The following is a 26,398-nucleotide window of genomic DNA, read 5'->3' as shown; positions in this document are numbered from 1 at the left end:
CTCTGGAAAGGCCACAGGCTGATGATGTGAAAGGTCATACGATGTGCCAGTCGTGCGCTCCTCTCCATCCCACTGGGCCACACGTGCTATTGAAGCGTTTAGGGAGGAGAGGGGCTAGCTGGGAGCATTAAAGGCCCGTCACAGGAGAGTATGGTCAGCAAAGAGTCCAAACATTCTCTGGCACAGTGTAACATCATCAACCAGGATAAAGCCATGACGGTCAGGTCAGTGCTACTGAACCGTGATTCACCTGATATTGAGAGTCGCTTGAAGCGCAGGCGCAACCGCACCCAGCAAGTGCGTTTCAAGGACCAAGTGGATGGCAACGATGGGGACCTGCAAAAGATCCACTCCGATGTCCTGCCTCCTAAGTCAGCACTCAAAACACCGCCTGCATCCACAAGCCATGTGGATGCTGAAAGGACAATCACCCCTCCCATCGTATATTGTTCATCGGCTGGGAGAGTCCTGCCCCAACCTAGTCGCCGACATTGGTACCAGTCCAGGCCTTGCTCCCTCACTCTACCTAACCCCAAGAAACCATCTATGAGCACTGCCATCCAAACATCACCGAGCCTCCAAAAAACCTTCCCTGCCTTCCGGTTCCGCAGCAAAAGCGTCAGTGATTTTGGAGAGGAAGAGCTGCTGATAGCTCTCGCCAACCACAGAGAAAAGAGGGAAGTTGCCAGAACAAATGATAAACATGTGCCAAGCTACAATGGAGAAACTAGTAATTATAGGACACTAAACGGGGGCATTCCATCGGCAACGGAATTTTTCTCTGACCATAACCACCAACCCTCCCCACATCAGGCACTTACAGAAACCAAGAAGCATGCCAGAAGGCGGCAACATCACCAATGGCAACAGGCTCCATTGTGCAGCCGGATCCCGGAGGAAGCTCGATGCCAGAGAAAGGCAGAGAATGGAACCCATCCCAAAGAGCGCTCCCCCAGCGAGCTTCTGCCAACCAGTCCTGAATTTCACCCTTTCTACCCCACACATGTTCCATCGGAGGATTGTGTGCAGATGGAACTGGTGGACTCAAAGGATGATGGAAACTTATCCCCTCAATGGATCCCACATGAGAGGAGAGGAGAAGCAGAGTCACGCGTGAAGCCAAGTTCTGAAGCAAAAGACTGTGACACGAAGTCTCCTTGTAGTAGAGACTCCAAAAGAATGGACACTCGTTCTTCGGAAACACCATCCACTCTCACAACGGATTCGCCGTCTAGCTGTCCTTGCAATTCTCAGCAGAGTATCCTTCCTTTGGTCCTGGGAACGGTTCGGAACTGTACTGAACCTCTGCCTCCCACCCAGACATCTCAGGATGCCATTCCCAGAGACTCAACACTGACTCATCAGCCACCACACAACTCTGCCAGAACTCTAGGCATGCCCAAGCCTCAAGACCACAGCTCTGCGAGCGACCGTCCTGCCGTGCCACACACGTCACCTGTTGATGAGAGTCCTTCAACAGCTCCTACAAGGCAAGCAATCACCACCCCGCACAACAACAGCCCTGATCTAGCCATATCTGCTGCAACTTGCCAGCGAGAATTGACTCAAATCCCAGAAAATATCTCTGCTACACCACGACAGCCGCCTTTGTTCAATGTCAAGAAAGACCTGGGTCCTGTGGGTCAAAGAGAGGAGAGAGCACTGAGCACAGACAGCAGCAATAAGCCACTGTCTAGCGCCTCAGAGCCAGGTCAGCAGCAGGAACTGTCAGCTCGGTCCTCACCCTCTCTTCATACTGACGCTGGTGCTCTAAGTTTCAGCTCTCGTTCCCCGTCTCACATTGAGGATCCACTTGAGGAATACTACACCGTGAGGACTCGGGACCCCCCGCCAGCACACACAGAGGCTGCAAGTGACTCTGCAGACCCAGCAATCTCATTGGCCAACCCAGCAGGGGAGGCTGGATTGACAGTGGATCCATCACAGACTCTCCGTCAAGTTCAGGACTTGTTGGAACTGGTAGCCGCTGCCAAGGGCCGAGTGGACTTGGCCAAGGAGGACAGGGATCTATTATCTCAGGGACGCCGGGAAAGGGCAGGGTGCCTGAGCGTGAACAGAGATGCAGGTCCCAACCAGGGTAGGCAGCACTACAAGGGGGATGTGTCTGCCCGGCTCCAGGCCCTGGAAGGGGTGCTCGAAACAAGCCAACAGACCATCAAGGTTCTTCTGGACGTCATCCAAGATCTGGAGAAGAAGGAAGCCCAGCGAGATGGGTGAGTCTAATATCCTCTTACCTATGTGAGATCCCAGTGCATAAGTAGGGGATGGGCATTCCAGAATGGTAATTATCTGCACGTGCTCACACCGCGAGGTATGCAATCCATTTCTCTGTGGACACTATAGGAAGCATTTGGCCTTTAATGTCCTCTGTGCAAGATCTGAGCTGAACTGGAGCCGTGTATGTTCCAAGAAAGTGAGGAAGGAGGTTGTGCAGGTCTTTGTTGCAGGTACTGTAGGAAGTGTTTCCTGCTGGTGAGTGGCAATTAGTTCCAGACTCTTGGGACAGTACCAGAAAAGACTGATATAGTGTTGTTTTGCTTTGCAAGATTGGAAATTCAAGATGGAGGCTGTTGGCCATTCCAATGGTAGTTTTGACCAGGTGATGGACATGACCATTAGGTGCTCAGAGTGGAGCTTTTCCAGGTAATACCGGCTGGTTTCCAAGACCTTCATGGACAGCCAGAGTGATGTGGTCAAGCGTGGCAGCCGCATGAAGGGTGCAGCGGTGGTCGGTCACTTGTCACCGCAGTCTCCAAATGGCCTGGTTCATTTAGTGTTCGGTGTTTTGTAGAAAAATCTAGGTAGCAAAACAATTTGGTTAAAAAAACAATGTGCTCAGGCCTTTCTTAGTAGAATAAACATATTTCAGTCTAACTATATTAAACTAATGTACGTATGTCTGTGGTATTTATATAGCCATAAATAGCACTAAGGCAGTGGGGCACTATACGTAGATAAAAGGAAGCGGAGAGGCACATGTTGACAAAAGGCAGCGGAGTAGGTAGCCAAAAGGCAACAGAGACCCATATGTACACAAAAGGCAGTGGAAATAGCACTAATGAAAAAAGAACATTTGATGGACGGAATGCAGAACAAATCAAACATTTACCCCCAGTTAAGAGATCTGGGTTGAATCCATCATTCCTTTGCTCCCCATGCCACCCAGTTTAGACCTGGCCATACGCAAATCAGTTGTGACCCTGCGCCTCATGGGAATAGTCCAGTCCAAACTGCCAAGCCAGGTCCTCCCTGGACCGGAAAAAATCCTCCCATTTTGTGTCTTTAGCATACATAGCACTAGGGCAGCGGAGCGCCTTACGTGGACAAGAGGCAGAGGACCGTCATATGTAGACAAAGGACAGCAGAGCGCCATACGCAGACAAAAAGCAGAGAAGCACCATACATAGACGAAAGGCAGGCGAGCGACATACGTAGACAACAGGCAGTGGAGCACCATACGTAGACAAAAGGCAGTGGAGCGCCATAAGTAGACAAAGTGCAGCGGAGCGCCATACGTAGACAAAGGGCAGCAGGGCGCCATATGTAGTTCTAAGGTAGTGGAGCCTCATACGTAGCACTGAGGCAGTGGGGTGTCAGATGTAAACAAAAGGCAGCGGAGCGAGGTACATGCAGCAGATTGCCATACATGGCTAAAAAACCACCGGATGCCGTACAAAGCGAAAAAGCAGTGGAGCGGCATATGTTGACAAAAGGCAGCAGCGCTCCGTAGATAGCCAAAAGGCAACGGAGCCCCAAATGTAGACAATGGGCAGTGGAGCACCCTACATACAAAAAAGGCAGCGGAACGCCATACATAGACAAAAGGCAGCAGAGCGCCATACGTAGAAAAAAGGCAGTGGAGCACCATACATAGATTAAAAGGCAATGGAGCTCCATACATAGCAATAAGGCAGTGGAGCGCCATACATAGATAAAAGGCAACAGATCGCCATACATAGATAAAAGGCAGTGGAGCACCATACATAGCACTAAGGCAGCGGAGCGCCATACATAGACAAAAGGCAGCGGAGCGCCATACGTAGACAAAAGGCAGCAGAGCGCCATACATAGCACTAAGGCAGTGGAGCACCATACGTAGTCAAAAGGCAGTGGAGCACCATACATAGATTAAAAGGCAATGGAGCACCATACATAGCAATAAGGCAGTGGAGTGCCATACATAGATAAAAGGCAACAGAGCGTCATACATAGATAAAAGGCAACGGAGTGCCATACATAGCACTAAGGCAGTGGAGTGCCATACGTAGATAAAAGGCAGCGGAGTGTCATACGTAGACAAAAGGCAGCGGAGCGCCATACATAGATTAAAAGGCAATGGAGCACCATACATAGCAATAAGGCAGTGGAGTGCCATACATAGATAAAAGGCAACAGATCGCCATACATAGATAAAAGGCAGTGGAGCACCATACATAGCACTAAGGCAGCGGAGCGCCATACATAGACAAAAGGCAGCGGAGCGCCATACGTAGACAAAAGGCAGCAGAGCGCCATACATAGCACTAAGGCAGTGGAGCACCATACGTAGTCAAAAGGCAGTGGAGCACCATACATAGATTAAAAGGCAATGGAGCACCATACATAGCAATAAGGCAGTGGAGTGCCATACATAGATAAAAGGCAACAGAGCGTCATACATAGATAAAAGGCAACGGAGTGCCATACATAGCAATAAGGCAGTGGAGTGCCATACATAGATAAAAGGCAACAGAGCGTCATACATAGATAAAAGGCAACGGAGTGCCATACATAGCACTAAGGCAGTGGAGTGCCATACGTAGATAAAAGGCAGCGGAGTGTCATACGTAGACAAAAGGCAGCGGAGCGCCATACATAGATTAAAAGGCAATGGAGCACCATACATAGCAATAAGGCAGTGGAGTGCCATACATAGATAAAAGGCAACAGATCGCCATACATAGATAAAAGGCAGTGGAGCACCATACATAGCACTAAGGCAGCGGAGCGCCATACATAGACAAAAGGCAGCGGAGCGCCATACGTAGACAAAAGGCAGCAGAGCGCCATACATAGCACTAAGGCAGTGGAGCACCATACGTAGTCAAAAGGCAGTGGAGCACCATACATAGATTAAAAGGCAATGGAGCACCATACATAGCAATAAGGCAGTGGAGTGCCATACATAGATAAAAGGCAACAGAGCGTCATACATAGATAAAAGGCAACGGAGTGCCATACATAGCACTAAGGCAGTGGAGTGCCATACGTAGATAAAAGGCAGCGGAGTGTCATACGTAGACAAAAGGCAGCGGAGCGCCATACATAGATTAAAAGGCAATGGAGCACCATACATAGCAATAAGGCAGTGGAGTGCCATACATAGATAAAAGGCAACAGAGCGTCATACATAGATAAAAGGCAACGGAGTGCCATACATAGCACTAAGGCAGTGGAGTGCCATACGTAGATAAAAGGCAGCGGAGTGTCATACGTAGACAAAAGGCAGCGGAGCGCCATACATAGACAAAAGGCAGCGGAGGGTCATACATAGCACTAAGGCAGTGGAGCGCCATACGTAGTCAAAGGGAAGTGTAGTGCCATACATAGCAATAAGGCAGTGGAGTGCCATACATAGACAAAAGGCAGTGGAGCGCCATATGTAGACAAAAAGCAGTGGAGCGACATGTGTAAAAAAAACAAGGGGCGCTGTACGTTGTCAAAAGGCAGCGGCATATGGTCAACTGGTACCAGGAGAGGAAACAGGTTTGTGGACGGTCAATGTATTGTGATGCAGTGCTCTTTAAAGAGGTCACATAATTAATAACCAATGTGATCTTTTAATTCATATTAAATGAATGGAGAAAATCAATGTGTCTCTGGTCAAATAGCTCATTACGTTAGCACTTGCTGGTGACGTCAGCTTTTAGCTGTAAACCTCTCATTTGGCCCCATCCTTCTGGCTTCGGAACCTTGCGCACTATTCATTAGGCCAATATTAATGCCTGATATTTACAGGTCTTAGAAACGGCACAAATGAAGCAGGAAACCCAACACTCACTACATATAAAAGGGCCTGTGACGAACACACTGTCACAGATGTACTAGCACTGCAAGCATCTGGCCCCAGAATATTGTTGTGCAAAGATTAGTCACGTTTGAAAATGTAAACATAATGCAAGGGGGACCCTGTTCGTCAGCAGCGTCAAGGAGAGGGATTCTACTCAGAGGCATCTGAGGTTCCTTCCTCCTCATCACCCTGATCCTTTTGCCATGGCAACAGTCATGAGAGGCCATGGTGCTCCCTGAAACCACCATCTTAATTAAATTATTAGTTCCCAAACTATTTTTATATCTGGTTTCATTGTAGGTATAAAAAGAGCCACTTTTCACATCCTCTTTGACACTCGGATAATTAGCAGCAGAGTTTGCGATGAGCAATGAAGTTGCTTAAATGTCAGGCGGGGGCGGACTGTGTGAACCGCCTGTTACAACTCGCGAGAAAACACACAACTGCGGAGGAAAAGGCGCCAGCGCGGGATCTCTTTCCCAAAACACTGTACCACGATTGACACAACTTTAGCTGTCCCTGTTAAGTCCCTATACGTGGTACCCCTGGTACCTAGGGCATGGGTACTGAAGTGGGTTCTCTGGGGCTGCAGCGCTGATTGTGCCACCCCAGGGCCCCCGCTACAAGGCTATGCACTCCGCCACTGCAGGATGCATGTCTTGGGGCAGAGAAATCCGAAGAGTTGACGCGGCACACAGCCCTGTGTGCCATGGCTCACACACACTGCATACGGTACAGGTAGGTCACCCCTACTGCAGTCCTTTAGCCCTAAGGCAGGGTGCCCAATATCCTGTGTGAGGGCATATCAGCAGGAGCAGATATTCCCCTACAATGTCCAGTCCATTCTATGATGCTGTAGGTGAACAGGGACGCCATGAAGTGTGGACGGGCTGGATCCTCGTCAACACGCGTGTCCCCGCCCCATGATGGCTTCACTGTACCCTAAGGTGTTTGGTACTAAACATATTGTCTTAATAAATCCCCACTGATGCCAGTGTTGGGTTTATTAAAAACCTCGCACAGGAGCCCCTTTTAGCATTAAATCTTTTTATTGAAGATTGCAGCACACATGAAACAATATCACCCATTGCAGCCGTCACATTATCTCCATACAACACAGACAGGGGGGAAAAGTGAATCATGAAATCCGACAGTGCGAATGCAAATTCGAGCTGCTTCTAAGTAGGCTGTGCTAACATCATGACGTAACAGAAGAAAAAAAGATAAGACCAACTAAATGCCTCCCACCCCACCCGTGTTCCAAGTCCACCGTTTATAATGTCCGTACCTTTGCCACTCTCAGTCCGCCTTCGGATGTTCGGGATCAGAGAGGGCTGCCACAGCTCTACATATCTGGACCCTCCCCGACCAAAGTCAGCGAAAGCTTCTCCATTCCAAGCACATGCCATTAGCGATGAAGCCAGCCATTGAATGTGGGGATATGTGCGGTTCGCCACTGTGTAAGTATATTCTGCATTGCAGAGCCCAGCGCTATAGCAATCAAGCGACCTCTGCGGGAGCGTAGTGGGTATGTTAAGGGATTCGGGAGACCCAGGAGGACATATGAGGGAAGGCGTGGAATCTCTGTCTCAAGATGCGTATATCTATCTCATCTAATATTTGCTTCCAGTTAGCTTGAAGGTGCCCACAATCCCAGCGTAAGTGGACCAGTGTACCCACCCGACCGCAACCCTGCCAGCATGTCGCCTTTTGGTGTGATCTATTGCGTGAAGGCGCTCGGGGTGTAGTGCCAGTATGTTGCGATCTTAGTGAGAGTGTCAGTAAGCCCCATGTGATACGCTGAGTGCCTCGCTCTATAATATACTCCCTCCCATTTTTTATGGCTAAGCGTCCTGCCTAGCTCTTTCTCCCAATGCGCCTTACCCGCACTGTAGGCGTGAGCATACCTAGCCAGCAGCATTTTATATGAATCTGAGATTCGTTTTTTATCTGTTGTACGTGGAATTAGCCAATGTTCATAGGGCAGAAGGTGTCTATCAGCCACCGGATGCGCACATGCTCACTAAGTGCCCAATGTCGCACTTGGAGGTAACATAGCCTCTCAGACTCCGGCATCTCATATGCTTGCCGAAACTGGGTAAAAGGGATCACTCCCTCCGTTGAATACATGTGGAAGAGGTACCGACAACCAGCCGTTGGGCACCCCGCATAAGCCACCGAATTTGTACCTGGCGTGAAGTCGGGGTTATCCATCAAGGGGGTAAGTGGGGGCAAAAAAATGGTACGTTCGTGTTTGAGGTTAGTTTGGTCCCAAACCTCCATGGGAACCCTTGTAATGTAAGATGCATAAATATTAGGAGTGCCTATGCTGCTTTCGGAGAAATGGAATTTCCTGTAGGGGTCGGCCGGCTACCGCTTGATCTTGAAATAACCAATGCTTCTCGGACTCCCATCTACTCCACTCCACTAGGAGACGTAGTTGAGCTGCTTGGAAGTGAAACATAAGGTCCGGTATTCCAAGTCCCTCCCTCCCCTCCGGCGGGAGCGTCGCCAGCCTCAGCTTTAGACGCGGCTTTCGCCCATTCCATATGAACTGGGCCAATTCCGATTGAGTTTGCTGTATTCAACCCATCGGCGGGCGGAGAGAGATAGTGCGGAACAAGTATAAAATCTTAGGGAGAACGGTCATTTTGACCACAGCTATCTTGCCCAACCATGATAAAGGGTAGTGTTTACACCGCCCCAATTCCCGCCTTTTTTTCTGTCGCAGCAGGGCATAGTTAATGTTAACCGTGTCTGTAAGCGAGGGAGCCAATTGAATCCCCAGGTACGGAATAGCCCCTGTCGCTCATTGAATGGGGAATGAGCTCTGTAGGTGTTCTCGAGTAGACTTTTCCAGAGACAGGTCAAAAGCCACTGACTTGCTCATATTAACTTTGAAGCCGGAACTTTGTGCAAAGAGTTCTAAATCCGCAAGGCAGGCAGGCAATGATTCTCGTGGGTTAGCCAGTGAGATCAGGACATCGTCAGCGTAGAGGCTGATTGTGTGGACATAGCCCCCAAATTTGATCCCCGTCACCTATGGGTTGAGCCGCAGCCTCTGTGCCAAGGGCTCCATGTAAAGGGCGAAAAGGAGGGGTGACAGAGGGCACCCCTGCCTCGTGCCTCTCTCAATGGGGAACCGGGGGACATGTGCCCGTTAACGCGAAATGCAGCCATCTGGAACTTGTAACAGTTCAGCACATATGTGCGGAACTTTGCACCCAAACCCACTTTCTCCAGGACTTTCTCTAGATTGGGACAATGCACCCTATCAAACGCTTTTTCAGTGTCAATAGCTAACATAAAAAATTCTCCACTCGTTCGGGTCGCTTTTTCGATAAGATGCAGTGCCTGCTTAGTGTTATCCGAAGTTTGCCGCTCCGGGATGAATCCTGCTTGGTCCGGGTAAACTAAGCCTCCCATATGTGGCGCGAGCCGGGCCCACAGTATCCCCGTGTATAACTTAAGATCCTCATTAAGGAGCAAGATGGGGCGGTATGCAATACATTGCGACCTATCTTTCCCCGGCTTAGGGATGACGGCTATGGAGGCCTGTAAGAGGTCTCCTGGTATCGCTCCGGGCTCTGAGAAGGTATTAAAAAGGCACGTAAGGAGGGCGGTGACCTGTGCACAGAAGGTCTTATAAAAAAAACGCCGGTAAACCATCCGGGCCAGGCGTTTTGGCAACCTTGAGGCGCGAGATGGCAGAGATAACTAGATGCTCAGCCTGCTCCTTCGTGAGGGTAGGTAACAGGACGGAGTCAAGGAAGGCCTACCCAACCGAGTCCTTCAGGGGGGAACTGGTGTAGAAGTCGGTGTAAAATTCACTAAAAGCACTCGCGATACCAGGGTCGTCCGAGACGCACCTGCCGTCTGGTCGAAAAATTTCCTGAACTGTTTGCTGCTTTCGTGCTTCACGCAATTTGTGAGCTAGCAATCGTTCACACCTATCCCCACCCTTATAAAAGGCATGTCGAAGTCTCAGCGCCGCAAATTCCACCCTGTCCTGATCGATAGCTGCCAATTGTTGCTGCACTGCTTTAAGCTGCCTCCAAATGCGCGGGCCCCTGTTTGTTGGTGCAGTTGCTCCAACTCCTTCGTACATTGAATGAGTTCTTCCCGCTCACCACATGCACAGCCCCTGGTTGCAGCCAACTACTATCCCCTCAGGAGCGCCGTTGGGCCTCCAGTGGTCCCCTCTGCCCCGGGCTCCATCTCATGGCCGTCGGCTTGCCGCTCGGTGGGACCTTCTCCCGCCAGGAAACACCAGGCCTCCTTGCTCAAACCCGGGGGGATGGGCGCGCTCCCGGCCACTTGCTCAGCCTCGCCCGGACCTTGCTCACCGGAACCGCTACTTGTCCGCTCGGACCGGACAGTCTATTCCCCGGACTAGGACTGCTCTCATGCTAGGGTCAGCGGACCCGTAAACGGCCGAAACCGGTGCTGTAAGCTGGCCGTCGGCGGGAGCGGTGGAGCTTCACATCTGCTCACACCACCATCTTGGCCACGCCCCCAGAAGCCCCTTTTAGAGGGTCCCGTGAGACCTAACCAAAAACTAGAGAAGTCTTGGACAGTTTTCACCAGTCTGCCACCCCCCAGACATGTTTCTGAACTCATGGGGTTTGAGCCAGCATTCTCAGAGGACAAAAACAATACCTGCTCTGGGTGGGGTGTTTCACACCTCCTCCTTGACAGGATGGCCATTCCAGAATAAAAGATTTAAAGGCAATGCCACCTTTAAAATCCAACCCAGGAACCTCTAGACATTGGGGGAGGCCAAGCCCTCTTCCTGCCCCACCTTTGGCAGGAGGAAAGGTGGGAAAATTAGTTAGATGAGGAGGGTCCCCCCTCAGTGTGCACCACCACTAGGATGGAGCGGGCAAGGGGAACCCCTCTCCTGAAATTCCACCATGCTGAGAGGGTGAGAAAACCTCCAATCAGGGAGAGGATAGTGCCTCTTCCCACAGGAAGTGGTCACTAGAGGGTGTTCACACTCTAAAGGTAGATAGTCCATTGGCTAATAACTGTCTCCCTTTGTAACACCCCTAAATTCAGTATTTAGATGGCTCCCAGAGACCTGAACCGCAGATTCATCGGTCCAAAGAAGATCGGGACAAAGAAGCCCTGATGCACGAGAACTGAAGCCCTGCTTTAGCAGACAAAGGCTCCAAACCATGCCGGCTGCTCCCAGGACTTGACAATCGCTGCTGCTGTGTCGTCCTGAACCTTCAAGGACTCCAAGAACCCCAGAGCACCTACTACCATCGAGAAATCCCCATGCTGTTTTACCCGCCCCCGCCCCCTGTGACACGCTAACGCTCATGCGTTTCACCCCCTCATTGCTTTCTCATGCGGGTGCTCGACCGCCAACTCCACAACATGCTCTCTCTCGTCCATTAGATTTTCCCCTCCACGTTCTTCTCTCTCCATGTGCTTCCCTCCCGTTGCTTCATGTCCTGTTAGCACATGCCCACTTATCGTGGCCGACTCTGATGAAGGTTTCTGGGTGAATACTGCAAGAAGGGTTGGCCAACATAGAATCGTAACATAAATGTTATGTTATTTACAGGGTTTTCACGTAGCGCACTGCACCTGGTTCCATCAGCTCTTGTTGTTCGTCTGTTAGAAGCAGGGGGTGAGAGTTAGAAGTAGGAGTCACAAAGGTGTAGAGGTTGTTTACTCACAAACGTCACAAACTTCAGTAGTAATCTTTGCAATTTCACAAAGTTGCCATTCATGCCTTCCCACATTGGCTGGACATGGCGACTTTTGAGGTATTGTATACATATCAGGCTTTGAGGTTGCAGAGAACAATTCTGCATCCCTTTGACATATAAAAGAACTCTGGCAAAGGTAAATCTGAAGCGAGGAAGTCTGCAAACATTTTCCGTCATGGATGTGTTTGAGTAGATTGAAATTGTTCTCACAAAGAACTGGAAATTGAATCGCAAAGCACAGAAAAGTTAGCTAGGTCTATGGCATGGCTTACACCTAGACACTTCGCAAAGTGTAAAATTCAGAATCTTTGCCGGGTCACAAACTCCGAAACCACCTGTGGTCCGAAGCCTGGGAGGGGTCGAGGATGGAAGGCGAGCCCAGGAGATTGACCAAGTTCACTCTGTCTTGTTCCTGAGCCCCTGTCTGTCTCCACTGCTCATCACAGTGTGCTATCCGTTGGTGACAGTCTTATCTGATGTGAACAGCGATCACCAGTGGGGTTTCACTAGCTCTCGTGTATTCTGAGCACTTCATATCTACATCTTATGCAGAAGCATCTTGCTATTATGCAATAGATACATATGCTAGGCCTGGGTGGTGAACTCCGCTCGGCTCGCGGAGTTCCCCAAAAATCCGCTGTGCGCTGCTCACAGAGTTTATTTCCTCGCTCGCGTTCACCAATGTCAAGTTAGCAAACGTGAACTAGAAGAATCCACCTCCCCGCTATATTTTTCCTTGTTCGCGATCGCCAACATCAAGTTGGTGAGCGCGAGCATGGGAAACAAACCTCCCAGAGAATATCTCAACACGGGGGGAAGGGTCAGATTTCTCATTGCGAGTGGTTGTGTATGCTCGCGACCACTCGCGTTGGGAAACTGCCTGTTTGTGTTGAGAAAGCTGCCGCTCAAGTAAAAATATACTTGAGCAGCAGAAAAGATAAGCTCGGGCTGTGCATGGTGCTGTTCGCATTGATTGCACAGTGCGGACAAGCATCCGGCACTGTGCAATCACTGCGAACAGCATTTTTCTACTGTACTTTGCTGCTCGCAGAGCTCCACGTAGTGCGGCTGAGTTTTTTTTGCACTCTGCGTAGTGCAACTCCGCGATCTCGGCCCAGGGTTAATATATGCTCCATACATTGTAGCAAAAGTGAGGATTTTTATGTGAAAGTCGCAAAGGCTCTGCAAGCTTCGCAGATAGCAAAATGCCCTAAAGGTCTTTGCAATACTTACACAATAAAAAAATACTCTTTGCGGGTCAACGTCATTGGCTGCTCAATAGAACTCCCACTCTTGCCACGTTGCCTTGAGTTGGGATGGAGATGTTAATTGGGCGGAACATCATAGGGTTCGGAAGCATGTATCCAATCAGGTATTGATTGCACAGGTCTGCTGGTGCAGTGAAGCTGCGTTGCGCAGGCGCATGAGTGACAGAAAAGCTCTTATTGCGAGGGAGGGTTCATTCCTGCTGGGAGATAAGGAGGAGGCTACTGACTGAGTGCGGGTCCGATAGCTGGTTTGCCCTGAACCCTTACTACAGTGAGGAGCCCAATGGCATCTGAGGCCACGCCCTGTAGGCGTAAAACAGATCTATGTGTGTGGTATTTATATGGCACAAAGCTAGCTTTGAGACAACAGAGCACTGTACATTAGGTGACCTACAAGCTCATGTACATCAAGTGGGGGGTTAAACAAGTACATTATACTCACATTTGGTGGGAGCAGGGACATTAAGGGCTGAGTTAGAGCTCGACGGACGGGTTACTCCATCACAACGGTGATGTATATCCTGTCTGCTGAAATATAAATCCCATATCAGTAATCCTCTGCTCGTTGGACTTTAGCGCCAAGAAGCCTCCGGGAATTCGTGTGCCGTATAAATATACAAATCAAATCATTCAAATCAATGAAATTATATCCTATGCAATAAATATTTTGGCGGATAGAATATCCGTCGCCGTTATGCCGAGTAACTCGTCTGCCAAGATCTAAATCAGGCTCTAGGCGATTTTCCACAATCACGCAATGTTGAGACTAGCGCCACGGCAGGGTTTCGAGCTGCTAGGCCCGTCTCCTCCTTCTACCACTACATCAGCATTGAGGAATATTCAAGTGCTTGAAAAGAGCTTGGAAAGCATGTTCTGCTGCCAGGCGAGCACGAGAGTGCTGAACAAGCACCTCCGCAGATTCATATCATAAACATCGAAATACATCAAAAGGGGGGCGTAAAGGGCCTGTACGGGGGGAGCCTGCTGTGAAATTCACGCATCGCACAGGGTCTGCAGGCCAGGTTACGGAGTCTCTGTTTCATTTACATTTAGATAGGGTCTGGTAGAAAATCACAGAACAACAGATCTACAGAGCCCCGTGCAATACTATCCTTTCGCAATTGCTTTCCAATTGTTGACAATCTGACGCCCTCTTGTGGACATTTGTGGTGAGGCCATAAGGCTTCTCCCTACAGTGGCCTAAAGGTATCACTAGACAGAACCAGAATACACTGCTCCTTGCACATTAAAAGCATGAATACCTAGCTCACTTCCTAACCCAAGAATGTCACCAGATGACGCCAAATGACTGACAGCCCAATGCTCCCGCCTCCGTTCACCATTTAGGGCCAGATGACGGTAGGCAAATACCGGTCGGTAACCGCCGAAATTCGGTAATTTCGGCTGTTACCGACCGGTATTTGGAAAATGAGATGTAGGTGGGCATTTTACTGATTCGGTAATTTACCGAATCGGTATTTTAAGGAATCGGTAAATTCCCGATTCCTTAAAATACCGAATCGGTAAATTACCGATTTTGCTATGTAGGGAGCACTCAAATGAGTGCTTTTCCCCTTTTAGGATTCGTTATTTACCACCAACTACAAGTTGGTGGTAAATAATGAAAACCTCTGAAAAAGCATTTTTTTTTGCTTTTCCAACAGTGGCATGTTGCAGCCATACATGCCCTTAGGGCATGTATGGCTGCAACATGTGCACCCATACCCAATTGAGGGGTGCAACAGGGTGTCAAAGTGACACCCTGCTACCCTTCAATGTTTTCCCCTTTTACCGAATCGGTAAATACCGATTCGGTAATTGGCATTCATTCCTATGGGCCTCAAGGCCAATAGGAATGAATGGCAATTACCGAATCGGTAATTACCGAAACTTACCAATTCGGAATTTTTTTCGGTAAAATTACATACATCCCATTTGCCTGTTCTTACATACCGAATCAGTATGATTCGGTATGTTATTTTTCATTTAATTTTATGTTTTAGTACTGGAGCGGGTTGTGGGTTTAGAGGGGAATAGGGTGGGAAATAATTCAATTATAGTAAGTTAATTATTAATTTTTAGTAATTATAAATTAAATGTAATACATTTTTTCGTTTAAGTTCTGTAGCGGGTTGTGGGTTTATAGGGGAATTGGGTGGGAAGTAATTTAATTGTAATTAAGTAATGATTTTTTTATTGGTATTGATAATTATTTTATTTTTAATTACTTATTAATTGGTAATTACTTTTTTTTATTTTGTAATTAATGTTTGTAATTGGTAATTACATTTTGTAATTGGCTATTACATTTGTTTAATTGGTAATTACTTTTTTTATTTGGTAATTAAGATTTGTAATTGTTAATTACTTTTTATTAATTGGAAATTATTTTTTATTAATTGGTAATTATTGTTTCATTAAAATATTTTTTGTTTTTAAAATAAATGTAATGTTTACTATATTTTAATTTTAAATCGTTTTTAATTATTAATATGTTTTTTGTTTTGAAAAATATTTTAGTGTTCATTATTTATTATTTAGTAACTAATATTTATTAATTAATATGTATTGCTATTTATTGTTAAATAATTATTCAATTGTAATTATGTATTCAATAATTATTAATGGGTATTTGCAAATGATGTAGAGTTATTTAAAAATGTAATTATTAATTATTTTATTTACAACAATTATTTATAAGTATGTTATATTTAACTTCTATGCTATCCAACACTTTCCCTACGGTTGCACTCTCTGGAGTTGGAATAGTAATTTTGACCCCAACGCTATCCAACGCTTTCCCTACTGATGCACTCTCTGGAGTAGGAATAGTAATTTTTACCCCTACGCTATCCAACGCTTTCCCTACTGTTGCACTCTCTGGAGTGGGAATAGTAATTTTTACCCCTACACTATCCAACGCTTTCCCTACTGTTGCACTCTCTGGAGTTGGAATAGTAATTTATACCCCTACGCTATCCAACGCTTTACCTACTGTTGCACTCACTGGAGTTGGAATAGTAATTTTTACCCCTACGCTATTCAACGCTTTCCCTACTGTTGCACTCATTGGACTGTGAATAGTAATTTTTACCCCTACGCTATCCAACGCTTTCCCTACTGTTGGACTCTCTGGAGTTGGAATAGTAATTTTTACCCCTACGCTATCCAACCCTTTCCCTACTGCTGCACTCCCTGGAGTTAGAATAGTAATTTCTACCCCTACGCTATCCAACGCTTTCCCTACTGTTGCACTCTCTGGAGTGGGAATAGTAATTTTTACCCCTACGCTATCCAACGCTTTCCCTACTGTTGCACTCTCTGGAGTGGGAATTGTAATTTTTACCCCTGGCTATCCAACGCTTTCCCTACTGTTGCACTCTCTGGAGTTAGAATAGTCATTTTTACCCCTACGCTATCCAACGCTTTCCCTACTGTTGCACTCTCTAGAGTGGGAAAAGTAATTTTTACCCCTACGCTATCCAACGCTTTCCCTACTGTTGCACTCTCTGGAGTGGGAATAGTAATTTTGACCCCTACGCTATCTAACACTTTCCCTACTGTTGCACTCTCTGGAGTTAGAATAGTAATTTTTACCCATACGCTATCCAACACTTTCCCTACTGTTGCACTCTCAGGAGTGGGAATAGTAATTTTTTACCCCTACACTATCCAACGCTTTCCCTACTGTTGCACTCTCTGGAGTTGGAATAGTAATGTTTACCTCGACGCTATCCAATGGTTTCTCTACTGTTGCACTCTCTGGAGTGGGAATGGTAATTTTAAGTTCAACATTTTTATTACTGTATTTTTTTTAGTTATGGGTTTTGAATAGTATTTTTATTTATTTAGCTATTTAATATGTTTTGTATAATTTTAGATAATGTAGTATATAATTAATTTTAAAAATATTGAAAGAATTTTCAATTTTTTTAACTTAATAATTAATAATAATGATTTACTTTTTATTTATGTTTTTGTTTTATGTTTGTAATGTATTTTTAATTCATGATGTGTTATTAATTTATACATTATTAAAATAATTATTAAAACGTATTAAGTAAGTATATATTATATATTATAAATTGTCTGTATATGTTTAATTAATGTATTATTAATATTTATGTATTATTTATTAATTTTAAACATTATTAGATATTTTAACTATGTTTACTTTATTTATTAGTGGTATTTACTTTATTTTACATTTATATTTTTACAGAAAAAAATATATATTTTTAACATCGATATTTTTAACATCTATATTTTTATTTCGATATTTTTGTACTTACCATGTTGTAGATGGGATGTCGATATTCTTGCTTTCGATATTTCAGCATTGATGTCTCTGTAAGTCGATATTTTCTAGGTCGATATTTTGTCAGTGATTGGCAGCACCCTCCTTACTTCTTAGTTCCTGGGACGGATCACAGCGCCCACTATACCCTGATCAGTGAGGGGAGACAGACAAAACAGCCACCCCCCCTTGCGATAGATTTCAGGTTGGGCAGGGCTGGACCCAGGCAGGCCAGCTCACAGGGCCTCCCAGCAGAAGGGGGTGGCGGTTCCTCCTCGCGCCCAGCAGTTCTTCAGCTCCCAGCAGGTCCCAAGTAAGCACACAAAACATGGGGTCACAGCCCCAATACTTTTCCTACATGTCTTCTTTGTTCTGCTCTGGCATAGGGCTCTGTGACCGGTCTAAACCAGTTCTGGGGGGCACTTAACATTTTATTTACAGCCATCATTGTTAGTGTAGGTTCTGGCCCTAGAAAAACCATAGGGGGGTGGAGACAGCATTGTGGAAGGAAGGCAGAGTCCTATTTAGGCCAATGTGCTACTCCTCCTACCACTCCAAATTCAGATGGCCATTCAGCCTAGTGCTGACTCACCCAGCCCTCTGGAGCCACTGCACCTCCCCAGCCCCTGTCACTCCAGAACCAGACATGTAATACACAACAGGAAGGCAGAAAGATGCATAGCACACAGAAATGCCCACTTCTAAAAGTGGCATTTCTAAAATAGTGACAATAAATCTGTGTACACCATTACGCAGCATTTATTAACACTATTCCAAACATACCAAACTTGATCATGCAACTCTTCTCATATCAGGAATTACCACTGAAACAAATATCAGGGAATCCCCAATGCATTCCTATGAGAGGGCAGCCTCACAGTAGTGAGAAACAAAAATGGCTGTTTGTTACTACCAGGACATGTCACACAGTTAACCTCATGGGCGCTATTGTAATTACGGCCGTATGCTGAGATTTTTAAAAACCCATGTTACATGACGAGCTGGGCTCGTCATTAGCGTGCGAGGAGGCTACACCATGACGAACCCAGCTCGTCATGAACTTGGAAGGGGTTAAGGCACATGTCCTACCTCTTACCTACAGCGCACCCTGCCCATAGGGCTAGCTAGGGCCTACCTTTGGGGTGACTGATATATAGTAAAAGGTGAGTCACAGACGTGGCACCCACTTTAGGTGCCACGTCACAGCTTCAGTAAACTGCGCGCACTGGCCCTGCAATGGCAGAGGCCTGAGAAAGGTTTGAAGGCTACTTTGGTGGGTGGCGCAAGCAGCGCTGCAATCCCACCAGTAGCATTTTCATTTACTGGCCCTGGGTATCTGGGTTACCATTGTACAAGGGACTGACAGTTAAATTAAATACTCCAAACAGGTGTAGACCAATCTTGCCATGTTTACCATAGAGAGCACACCTACTTTACACTGGACAGCAGTGAAAGTGTCCAGAATCCTAAAAACACCGACACCAAGTCAGAAAAAATACCAGGAGGAAGGCAAAAAGCTCAGGAATGACCCTGCAAAAAGGGCCAAGTCCAACAGGGGCTGTCACAGATGCTCCTGTAGACAGAGGGGGTGTCATGGATGGTCATGTGGACAGAGGGGGTGTCATGGATGGTCAAGTGGACAGAGGGGGTGTCACTGATGGTCATGTGGACAGAGGGGGTGTCACAGATGCTCCTGTAGACAGGGGGGGGTGTCATGGATGGTCATGTGGACAGTGGGGGTGTCATGGATGGTCATGTAGACAGAGGGGGTGTCACGGATGGTCATGTGGACAGAGGGGGTGTCATGTATCGTCATGTAGACAGAGGTGTTGTCACAGATGGTCATGTGGACAGAGGGGGTGTCATGGATCGTCATGTGGACAGAGTGGCTGTCATGGATCGTCATGTAGACAGAGGGGGTGTCACGGATGGTCATGTGGACAAAAGGGGTGTCATGGATCGTCATGTAGACAGAGGTGTTGTCACAGATGGTCATGTGGACAGAGGGGGTGTCATTGATCGTCATGTGGACAGAGTGGGTGTCATGGATTGTCATGTAGACAGAGGGGGTGTCACGGATGGTCATGTGGACAGAGGGGGTGTCATGTATCGTCATGTAGACAGAGGTGTTGTCACAGATGGTCATGTGGACAGAGAGGGTGTCATGGATCGTCATGTGGACAGAGTGGCTGTCATGGATCGTCATGTAGACAGAGGGGGTGTCACGGATGGTCATGTGGACAGAGGGGGTGTCATGGATCGTCATGTAGACAAAGGGGGTGTCACGGATGGTCATGTGGACAGAGGGGGTGTCGTGGATCGTCATGTGGACAGAGGGGGTGTCATGGATGGTCATGTAGACAGAGGGGGTGTCACGGATGGTCATGTGGACAGAGGGGGTGTCGTGGATCGTCATGTGGACAGAGGGGGTGTCACGGATGGTCATGTGGACAGAGGGGGTGTCATGGATCGTCATGTGGACAGAGGGGGTGTCATGGATTGTCATGTAGACAAAGGGGGTGTCATGGATCGTCATGTGGACAGAGGGGGTGTCATGGATCGTCATGTGGACAGAGGGGGTGTCATGGATCGTCATGTAGACAGAGGGGGTGTCACGGATGGTCATGTGGACAGAGGGGGTGTCGTGGATCGTCATGTGGACAGAGGGGGTGTCACGGATGGTCATGTGGACAGAGGGGGTGTCATGGATCGTCATGTGGACAGAGGGGGTGTCATGGATCGTCATGTGGACAGAGGGGGTGTCACGGATCGTCATGTAGACAAAGGGGGTGTCACGGATGGTCATGTGGACAGAGGGGGTGTCATGGATCGTCATGTGGACAGAGGGGGTGTCATGGATCGTCATGTAGACAGAGGGGGTGTCACGGATGGTCATGTGGACAGAGGGGGTGTCGTGGATCGTCATGTGGACAGAGGGGGTGTCACGGATGGTCATGTGGACAGAGGGGGTGTCATGGATCGTCATGTTGACAGAGGGGGTGTCATGGATCGTCATGTGGACAAAGGGGGTGTCATGGATGGTCATGTGGACAGAGGGGGTGTCGTGGATCGTCATGTGGACAGAGGGGGTGTCATGGATGGTCATGTAGACAGAGGGGGTGTCACGGATGGTCATGTGGACAGAGGGGGTGTCGTGGATCGTCATGTGGACAGAGGGGGTGTCACGGATGGTCATGTGGACAGAGGGGGTGTCATGGATCGTCATGTGGACAGAGTGGCTTTCATGGATCGTCATGTAGACAGAGGGGGTGTCACGGATGGTCATGTGGACAGAGGGGGTGTCATGGATCGTCATGTAGACAAAGGGGGTGTCACGGATGGTCATGTGGACAGAGGGGGTGTCGTGGATCGTCATGTGGACAGAGGGGGTGTCATGGATGGTCATGTAGACAGAGGGGGTGTCACGGATGGTCATGTGGACAGAGGGGGTGTCGTGGATCGTCATGTGGACAGAGGGGGTGTCACGGATGGTCATGTGGACAGAGGGGGTGTCATGGATCGTCATGTGGACAGAGGGGGTGTCATGGATCGTCATGTAGACAGAGGGGGTGTCACGGATGGTCATGTGGACAGAGGGGGTGTCACGGATCGTCATGTGGACAGAGGGGGTGTCACGGATGGTCATGTGGACAGAGGGGGTGTCATGGATCGTCATGTGGACAGAGGGGGTGTCATGGATCGTCATGTGGACAGAGGGGGTGTCACGGATCGTCATGTAGACAAAGGGGGTGTCACGGATGGTCATGTGGACAGAGGGGGTGTCATGGATCGTCATGTGGACAGAGGGGGTGTCATGGATGGTCATGTAGACAGAGGGGGTGTCACGGATGGTCATGTGGACAGAGGGGGTGTCGTGGATCGTCATGTGGACAGAGGGGGTGTCACGGATGGTCATGTGGACAGAGGGGGTGTCATGGATCGTCATGTGGACAGAGGGGGTGTCATGGATCGTCATGTGGACAGAGGGGGTGTCACGGATCGTCATGTAGACAAAGGGGGTGTCACGGATGGTCATGTGGACAGAGGGGGTGTCATGGATCGTCATGTGGACAGAGGGGGTGTCATGGATCGTCATGTAGACAGAGGGGGTGTCACGGATGGTCATGTGGACAGAGGGGGTGTCGTGGATCGTCATGTGGACAGAGGGGGCGTCACGGATGGTCATGTGGACAGAGGGGGTGTCATGGATCGTCATGTTGACAGAGGGGGTGTCATGGATCGTCATGTGGACAAAGGGGGTGTCATGAATGGTCATGTGGACAGAGGGGGTGTCATGGATGGTCATGTGGACAGAGGGGGTGTCATGGATGGTCATGGAGACAGCAGGGGGTGTCATGGATGGTCATGTGGACAGAGGGGGTGTTACGGATGGTCATGGAGACAGAGAGGGTGTCACGGATGGTCATGTGGACAAAGGTGCTGTCATGGATGATCATGTGGGCAGAGGGGGTGTCATGGACGGTCATGGAGACAGCAGGGGGTGTCATGAATGGGCATCTGGAAAAAGGGGGTGTCATGGATGGTCATGTGGACAGAGGGGGTGTATCGGATGCTCTTGTAGATGGATTTGCCGTAGTCCAGATGAGATAGCACGCGTGTCCGAAGAGCTGTCAGCATGTGCGTGGGGCGTAGCAGTGGCCTTTGTTCAGCCAATATGTCCTCTCAATGTTCTGAGTTATCAGGAGGTTTGATTTCCAAGAATCCACTGGACATGTTCATGTTTTGGTTCCTTTGTCTGTAGGGGGCGGTGGGCATCGAAGGGAGCATTTTAGTGATAATGGAGCGCGGCAATGGAAGGCGGCGCCTGCAGGGACAGGCAGAGGTTTTATTTTTAGGCTTTGCAGAGGAGGGATGTTGTACTCAGGACAAATTAACATTTGCATGCAAGGACTTTCAGGGCACAAGCACTTTCTAAAACAAGCACCGGTAAAGCCAACAGTTGAAAACTCCATCAGGTTGATCAAAAATGGGAACGACACTTCAAAGCAGCAACAGCTGAAGAGATGATCCTAAGGGTTCAATGGCTGAAAACCCTGAGGGCTGACCTCAAGTCCTTCTCTGGGGCTTCCTGATGCTCATGACAAATGGTGCTGGCTGTTCCCAGACTTGCAGGAGACGGCCTGTGTGGAAGTAGGCGCTTGTTTTTTTATCTGAGCTGCAGCAGGGGGCTGGAACCTTTGGCAAACAGGACATCGTCTCCTATGTGTACACATGGGCCATCTACTGACAGCATCTCAGCAGAGGGCACCAAGAATGTGTCTAACCTAGGTACAGAACGATCAAATCTGTGGAAAATGCCTATACCACTTAAACTGCTTTCTCCTTTCAGGCTCTTTTTTAAGAGCTCAGCTTTCACTATCAACTACAAACCCGTGCACGTCTGATGATCTACGAGTTGACGCATCAGAAGCCTAAAGGATAAATCGAGCACCTAGCAGCAAAATAAAAAATCTAGCGCCTAGCAGCTAAAAGGTTAAATCTAGCATCTAGTGGTGCATTGTATAAATCTTAAACTAGACGTGCACAGGACAAATCTAACATTTAGGAGCTAAAAGGATAACTCTAGTGCCTAGCAGCTAACTCGATAAATCTAACGCCTAGCAGCTAATAGGATTAAAAGGTTACATCTAGCATCTAGTGGTGCATGGGATACATCTTTCAGCTAGAAGTGCACAGGATATATCTAGCATTTAGCAGGTAATAAGATACATCAAGCGCCTAACAGCGAATAGGTTAAATCGGGCACCTAAAAGTGCACAAGACAAATCTAACATTTAGCAGCTAATAGGATAAATCTAGCGCCTAGCTGCTAATAGGATAAATCTAGCGCCTAGTAGATAATAAGTGAAATCTAGCACCAGAAGTGCATAGGACAATTCTAGCATGTAGCAGCTAATAGAATGAATTCAGGGGCATATTATCAAGGGGGTTTATCTCCGCTTTTTTGGCTTTTAAAGCCAAGAAAGCGGAGATAAAATTATCTTCCTATTACCTAGCTGTCGCTAACACCAGTTAGCGACAGCTAGTAGGAGATAGCGACCATCTTGGGCCCCGCTTTGCATGTCAGTGAAATTTATCACTAATGACATGCAAAGTGGGCGTGCCAAGATGTTAGCGACTGGAAACAGTCGCTAACATCGCTATCTCCTATTACCAACTTTTGGAGATATTCGTGCTAAGCGCGAATATCTCCAAAAGCTAACACCTGCCCCTGAGCAGTTCTTAGCCATGTTATCCAATGGTAGGTGGATAACATGGCTAAGAGCATTAGCTCGGTAATGCATGAATATTGCTGACTTTTCAGCGATATTCATGCATTTCGGCCGATTTTTATCGCTTAGGAGATAAACCTTGATAATAGCAAGGTTCCTAAGCGATAAAAATCGCCGCAGCTCTGCGATAAAAATATTGCCGCTAAACCAACATAGCGATAATTATCGCTAGTTGTTGGTAATATGCCCCTAGTGCCTAGTAGCTAACAGGATAAATCTAGCACCCAGAAGTACACAGGATAAATCTAGCACCCAGCGGAGCACAGGATAAATATAGCACCCAGAAGTACACAGGATAAATCTAGCACCTAGAAGTGCACAGATTAAACTGAGCACCCAGAAGTACACATGATAAATCTAACAGCTAACAGGATAAATAAAACACCTTTCGGCAAAGAGCTTTCGTATCGATGGGCTTTGTTTCTCTACAAGAGGCGCTATTATCTTTATGTATTACTTTCTGTCTTCTTTACAGCGGAAGTATTTCTTTCTAGAGTGAAGCGCTGAGGACAAGGAGTGCGGTTTCTTGTGTGACTCTAAATCCCGGATTCAAGACTCCCTTCCCGCTGGAGGAAGCCTTGACTGCCCCCTATAGAGAGTCAAAAGGGAGTAACTCGGGCTGGGGTAGTATGGGCGGCCCTGGAGCACTAGCAGTACCCACCACCCACACTAGCACCCCCCGGGGGGGGGGGGCACTGCCCAGTGACCACAGACCTCCCAGGACCGCGAGGAAAGACTCACTCTTAGACATGGAAGAAGGACTGCCTGCCCTGCAGTGGTCACAGCTGCAGCACGTGGCTCGAGGCCGAGGGATACCCCTTACTACCGGGTTGGGTTGTAGGTTTTGTACGTCCCAGACCCTAAAATGGTCTCTTTTCTGACTAACTTTAATCTCTTCCTAGTTCTTGACCTCCAGCCCCGTCTTTTTGTAGATTTGATCTTGAAAGTGTGCCAAACATCTGTCGTGCGAGCCTGGCTAGACTTGCAAAGGTGTCCCTTAGCTTCAATGCAGAGGCCGGTGGCTTATTGATCAGTGCAGGAGAAATACGAAATATTGATTTTTGGAGCAATGAAACAATAATATCCATGTTAGAATTGGGGGTCTCTGGTTGGCACAGGTATGCACTTGCGACAAACAGGGGCCCTCTCCTCTAGTCAGGGCAGGGGACCTACTCCTTAAGAATCACCCCTGCTCACCCTCTAGGTTGCGTGGGGCGAGCAGACAAGGCTAATCCTAAGGGCATTAGTTTGAGTTAAGCATTTATGACCACATACAGTAAACAAAAATGACCCACCACAAATGGACACCAGGTTGTATTTAGGAAAATACTTGTACTTTATATAAAAACTGAGTTGCTATGCAGTTTTATCACAAGACCATAATAACGTTTTTCTTCAGAGGGCTCACAGTACTTTGGTATCAAATGGATTCTTTAGCGTTTTTCAGAAAGGCTTCCTTCACAAGTTCAATTTAGTGTTTAGAAGAGTTCAATTATCTCCTAGACAGGATCCCCAATCTTTCAGGAAAATAGCGTTTGTTCCAATGCTTAATTTTGCAGGCCTGTGCGAACCGTACTGCTCCTGTGCGGCTCGTACAGTGATGGCGTGTCTTTCAAAGTCTCCCGCGTGCCGCGTATTCTCTCTACGGGGCACACGGTATGAAGCGAACACTTGGATTTAGGTGCTTCGCACAAATGCCAACGTAACAGAGCCTCTGCCCTGTACGCGGCGTACTAGGAGTCACTTCGCAATGCAGGACACACAATTCACCGTACCTTAGTTTGCGGGCGATGCGGCGTAGGAGCCGTACTTCACTTCACACGGCGTGCGGGGACCGTACATTTGGGTTTTCTGTGGTGTGGGGTTTCCGGGCGGGCAGGCGCAGCACTGGTCTCCAGTATGGACCGTACTGGAGGTTCCTCAGGGTGCGGCGCGGCCCTGGGGATGCAGGAGGGCAGAGCGGGGCGGCCGGGTACGCTTCACGTGTACGGGCTGTCCGGGGCTGTAGGCTGAGCTCCACGCAAATTCCGGCGGGAGGGGTGAGGGGCACCCAGCGCGCTCCGTGCAGGCATGGTGACAGGGGAGCGGGCGGCCCGGCCCGGCATAGAGAGAGTGGCTCGAACTCGAGCGAGGCTCTCAGCAGGCATGGGCGGCCAGGCTCCGGGGTATCACGGCCCTAGGAGGTGGCGAGGGCACCAGAGGTCACGGCTCGGGCGGGGGGGGGGGAACACAACAATCCAGCAGTAGATGGGCAAAGGTAGGATGAGCCCAATGGTCCTGGGGCTCAGGTCAGGGGGCAAGCTCAGGTTTCAAGCCCTTGGAGATCGCTCTCAGAGTTTTGCACAAGTTAAAATGAAAGTTCTTCCTCAATCTTTAGCTTCTCTCCTTCTTGTAGCGAGGCACCCACCACAGGCCAGTCTCTCAGGCTAGAGACAGTAATCCTCCTTGTAGTTTGTCCTGGGTCCTCCTCTTCGGGCAGAGTTTCTTCTTGGCAAAAACAGGATCTAATGTTTAGGTCCAGGGCTCCTACTTTTATACACAGTTTCTTTTGTCTTTCCAGGCCAGGGGGCCTGAACCTGGCTCATCCCAGTTTTGGAGCGCTTTGTTGTTGAGCCTCTGGCTGTTTCTTTCAGGGTGCAGGGCAGGGACATCAGACGCTCCTCAGGAGGTGGGGCCAGCATTGTGGTGGCAGAGCACAGCCCTATTCAGAGTCAAGGGGCACTCCCACCACCCACTTAGGTGTCATCCCT

At 48.3% G+C, this 26,398-nt stretch overlaps 1 protein-coding gene across 1 annotated transcript in view; it reads right to left on the bottom strand.

Moving 5' to 3' along the window:
* The window catches only part of LOC147725648 (dedicator of cytokinesis protein 2-like), a 1,712,066-nt gene that overhangs the window by 891,015 nt on the left and 794,653 nt on the right, over positions 1–26,398 (bottom strand). The window contains exon 25 of the mRNA XM_086964476.1: positions 19,088–20,594. Coding sequence (XP_086820602.1) covers positions 19,088–20,594 — 1,507 coding nt within the window. The remainder of the gene's footprint in view (positions 1–19,087; positions 20,595–26,398) is intronic.

Source organism: Lissotriton vulgaris, chromosome 3_2 (genome assembly GCF_964263255.1).
Source record: "Lissotriton vulgaris chromosome 3_2, aLisVul1.2, whole genome shotgun sequence".
Taxonomy (NCBI): Eukaryota; Metazoa; Chordata; class Amphibia; order Caudata; family Salamandridae; genus Lissotriton; species Lissotriton vulgaris.
Note: the sequence above shows the minus strand (reverse complement) of the source record. Positions and strands in the feature narration are given on the sequence as shown.